The sequence below is a fragment of the Vespula pensylvanica genome, chromosome 19 (assembly GCF_014466175.1).
Source record: "Vespula pensylvanica isolate Volc-1 chromosome 19, ASM1446617v1, whole genome shotgun sequence".
NCBI lineage: Eukaryota > Metazoa > Arthropoda > Insecta > Hymenoptera > Vespidae > Vespula > Vespula pensylvanica.
Window position 1 is genome coordinate 2,498,879 of NC_057703.1, and position 4,296 is coordinate 2,503,174.

The following is a 4,296-nucleotide window of genomic DNA, read 5'->3' on the forward strand; positions in this document are numbered from 1 at the left end:
ATATATATATATATATATATATATATATATATATATATATATATATAAGGTCGAAAGAACTTTGGAATTTGAAAGTACGGAAGTGTAGAAACGAGGGCAGATCGTTTACACACCAAGTGTTTCCAATTAAGATCCCTGACGAAGATCTCTAAAGCACGTCATTTTGTCAACGGCGTTAGGCACATGCTCTTTCAAAATAGTTGTATCTCTTTCTTTCTTTCTTTCTTTCTTTCTTTCTTTCTTTCTTTCTTTCTCTCTTTTTCTGTCTCTGTCTCTCTTTCTCTATCTTTTTCTCTACGCTTTACACTCGTTCACACTGTCACCATACTTTATTTTATTCGGGAAGGGATCTATCTTGTTTGTATTTTTATATCGGAGTAGAGAGATCTTGTTACGAAGATCTCATCTCCTTTTGGGTTTTCTTCTATGCCGAATAATACTTGTTTACACGGACTTCGATTTTTGATGTCCATTTCGTGGACTCTTATCATTTTGATAGATCGTAATGTTGTTATTGATAGCAATACTTTTCTCTTGTTTTGTTTGTTTTTCGAGAAATATCTTTTAAATAGACTTTTTTGAAATAAACAATTATTTCCTACAAGTTTGTTATAACTCGTTAATATTTGTAATATCTTATTAAGGTTAATCAATATATACACACACACACACACATATATATATATATATATATATATATATAATATTCTTGCATTGATAAGAATAAATGTTCTTTGCAGAGTATATTTGTTCTTTTTGATTTTTAGTTCGATGTATATAATTTTGAAAATATTTGGAAGGATTACGATGAGAAAATTCGAACGATCCAATTTGTATTAATTCTCCCTGCGATAAGGATAAATATTTGTTAAGTTTTTTCTCTCGGAATATATTTCCATTCTTTTATTTGAATTTGACATTTTTCTGAAGTATTTTGAAGGATTATGACGTGAAATCGGAGCGATCTTGGTAAACACCGAAATTAGTTAATCGTAGGAATCGTTTGTCGAAGCAAAGGAAGAAGAAGAAGAAAAGAAAGAAGAGATAGAAAAAGGAAAAGAAGAAGAAGAAGAAGAAGAAGAAGAATAGGAAGAGGAAGAAGAAAAAGAAGAAGCTTTCAGGAGCTTTGGGTATCGCACTAACAAGCGACGCCCTTTTCTCGCCATCGATAATCCCACTTTCCTGCAAGATGAAGTGCGAGGGTTCTCGAATTGACAGCACCCTCGTAACTCTCTTCAGTGAGAAGAAGGAAGAACAGGCTTTCTTCAGCGCATCACATTTTTCTCCATGGATTAACTCGACGGAATCTCGACGACGTGTCTCACGTGTGGCGCAGAGAATATCTGTACTTTTCAAATCCTTTCTTTCCTTCACGAATTTAAAATGTCCAAAAATTAATCAACTTTTCATCGTTATTTCGTTAACACGATTCACTCGTGAGATTCTTCCTATTTTCTTTCTTTAAATTAATGGTAGATATTTTGTTTTGTAATAAAGGTAAAGTTTTCGATATAAATGTGAAATGAATTAATTCTTTTTTGTAGGTAGAATTTAAATTTTGATAGTTATTTCATTAACACGTTTGAACGACTCATTCATGAGATTCTTTCTTTCTTTTTTTTTTTTTTTTTTTTTTTTTTTTAAATTAATTTTCTCTTCTTTCCAACAGAAGTAAAGCGTTTAATATAAATATGTGACAATGAATTTTTTTCGGAATTTATGTAAACATTATTATAAAATTTCTAAAGTATATATATTAATATCGCGATAGATTTTTTTAAGCATAATTTATCTAAACATTTATGAGATTGGAATTGATAAGATGAATGATCTGTTTTTAAGATTTCAGTAATAGTATTAAAAGTGTATCTCCTTTTTTTTAATAAATGTACGATTTTTTAATTTAAAAGTACAAAAATTATGACAATTAAATTCTTTCGTATCTCTTATCGGCATAGAAATAAATTATGAAATGAAATTTAACACGTTGAAATGAATATGCATTTGGAAATATTTCTATGGTGATATTTAAAAAATAAAAGAAAAAAATATTGTTTCCCAAATGCGAAAGTGAATAATATAAAAATAAATAAAAAATAAATAAACACAACGTATGTATGTGGTTGTATGTGTGTATGATGTAAGCGACATTAAATCCTCTTTTATCTAATCATCGATATAAAACATATTAGATAAATATCATATTAAATTGATCAACGCGTTAACAATAGTTCCAGATAGATCTGAAATGAATGGAAACAAAACCTATCGAATAATAATCCTCCATCTTAAAAAAAGAAAAGTTAAAAATAAATTTGCTTCGGAGAGAACGATCTTCTTGCGCAACTTGAAAAAATAAAAAAGAAATACCTGACATTATCCGAATATTATCTAATATAACAAAATCTAACGAACGCTTCAATACGATCGAATACGATCATACATTATTTTCCACCTTTATATACCACCCCTGTTACGTCCTCGATTCGACGAAAGAAGAAAGATGAATTAAAAAAAAAAAAAAGAAAGAAAGAAAGAAAGAAAACACGAGAAGACTAAAAAAAAAAAAAAAAGGCAGAAATAATGAAAATGACAGTGAACGCCGATGATATAAAACGCAGTATAATTTGAAGAAGGATAGAACGTTGAAAAGGCATATTGTCCTAAAGGATATTACGGATTCACGATAACGATAAGCGTTCACGAGACCGAAGTAGATATAGTCGAGTAAGAGAGATCGTGACTCTTGTTTTAATGGCGGCGAGCGAATGGCATCGAAGGGAAGAGAGAAAGAGAAAGAGAGAAAGAGAGAAAGAGAGAAAGAGAGAGAGAGACAGTAGAGTAGAGTAGAGTAGAGTAGAGTAGAGTAGAGTAGAGTAGAGTAGAGTCGAAGTGGTGGTTTAATCTAATGGAGCCGAGAGACCATGAAACTTGGTGATAAACTTACCCGTAGGCGGCCAGGGTCGGATCGTAAGGGTAGTAACCCGTGGCAGCAGGTTGAAGAGCGGCCGTACCCCATGCAGCACCCATATCCGCCGTCATCCCCATCCCCGTAGCGTCCTTCAGACCGTACGGATTTCCCTGGAAGAAAAAAAGCAAAAGGAAAAAAAATAAAATAAGGGAATCGTTGTGTTTCCCCAAACGCCACCACTCCTCTCCTCTTCTCTTTGCCACCCCTAAAGGCTGCACCCCCTGCTACCATCTAACTCCTATCCCGCCCCATTGATTTTTTTTGTTCCTCTCGTTTCTCTTTTCTACGTCGTTGTCGGCGTCGTTGTCGTCGTTGTCGATTCAGTTTCATACTCGGGGTGAATTTTTCATACTCTTATTTCGTCCTTCTGCGAGAGAGAGAGAGAGAGAGAGAGAGAGAGAGAGAGAGGGATGAAACGAATGAAACGAAAACGTTATTTTCATCAACGTTATCCTTCAACGTACATATATAATTTCTTGTTAATAATTTCCATGATCAAAACTGAAATAATCTCGTTTTTAATTATTCGAGTTTGCTAATAAGGTCTCGCGGGTTATAATACTGTCCTGGTTTTTGTTGAAAGGTATAATAAATAAATAACAAAAGAAAAAAAGAAAGGAAAGGAATAAAAAAAGGTATACCTTTCCAAGGATATACTTATATGTAAATAGATAGATATATATAAAAATATATATATATATATATATATATATATATATTTACACACACGTATACATTTATATATATGTAAGTAAGTATATATGCGAATACGTTGAACAGATTTCGCGAGAAGCATTCGAATGAAATATTACTTCTCGCGAATCCACCAGGATATGACGTTCTCGGAATTGAAGAATGATCGATGTATCGTCTTAAATGTCGAGTTCACGCGAGCCATGATATTACGAAGTCGGTTAAATGCAGATCGGTCGATCGATCAATCGGTTCGAGCCATCAATCAATGGATATGAATGTACGCATGCTACCCGTTCGGAAGTAACGCCTGTGGAATTTGAATTCGTTTTGATAGAAAAAAGAATAAATAATAATGAAAAAAAGAGAGAGAGAGAGAACAAAATAAAAAATACAAAAAAAAAACAGATACAAAAGGAAATGGAAAAAAAAAAGAAGTAAAGAGCGAAATGGCGGGAAGGGGGTTGAAGAAAAAGAGCAAAAGGAGGGATAAAAAGGGAAAAGTGTATATAAAAAATGAAAAAGCGAAAACGGAAAACAACGGGGGCAAAAAAAAAAAAAAGAAAAAAAAAGAGGAAAGAAAGGAAAGAAAAAAGAGAGACAGAGAGAGAGAGAGAGAGAGAGAGAGAGAG

The 4,296-nt window shown here is 32.7% G+C and overlaps 1 protein-coding gene across 2 annotated transcripts in view; it reads right to left on the reverse strand.

The window, feature by feature from the left end:
• Nucleotides 1-4,296, reverse strand: part of LOC122635706 (homeobox protein araucan-like) — a 119,092-nt gene that overhangs the window by 34,511 nt on the left and 80,285 nt on the right. For both annotated transcript variants that reach the window (XM_043826222.1, XM_043826223.1), the window contains exon 3: nt 2,948-3,081. In XM_043826222.1, coding sequence (XP_043682157.1) covers nt 2,948-3,081 — 134 coding nt within the window. The remainder of the gene's footprint in view (nt 1-2,947; nt 3,082-4,296) is intronic.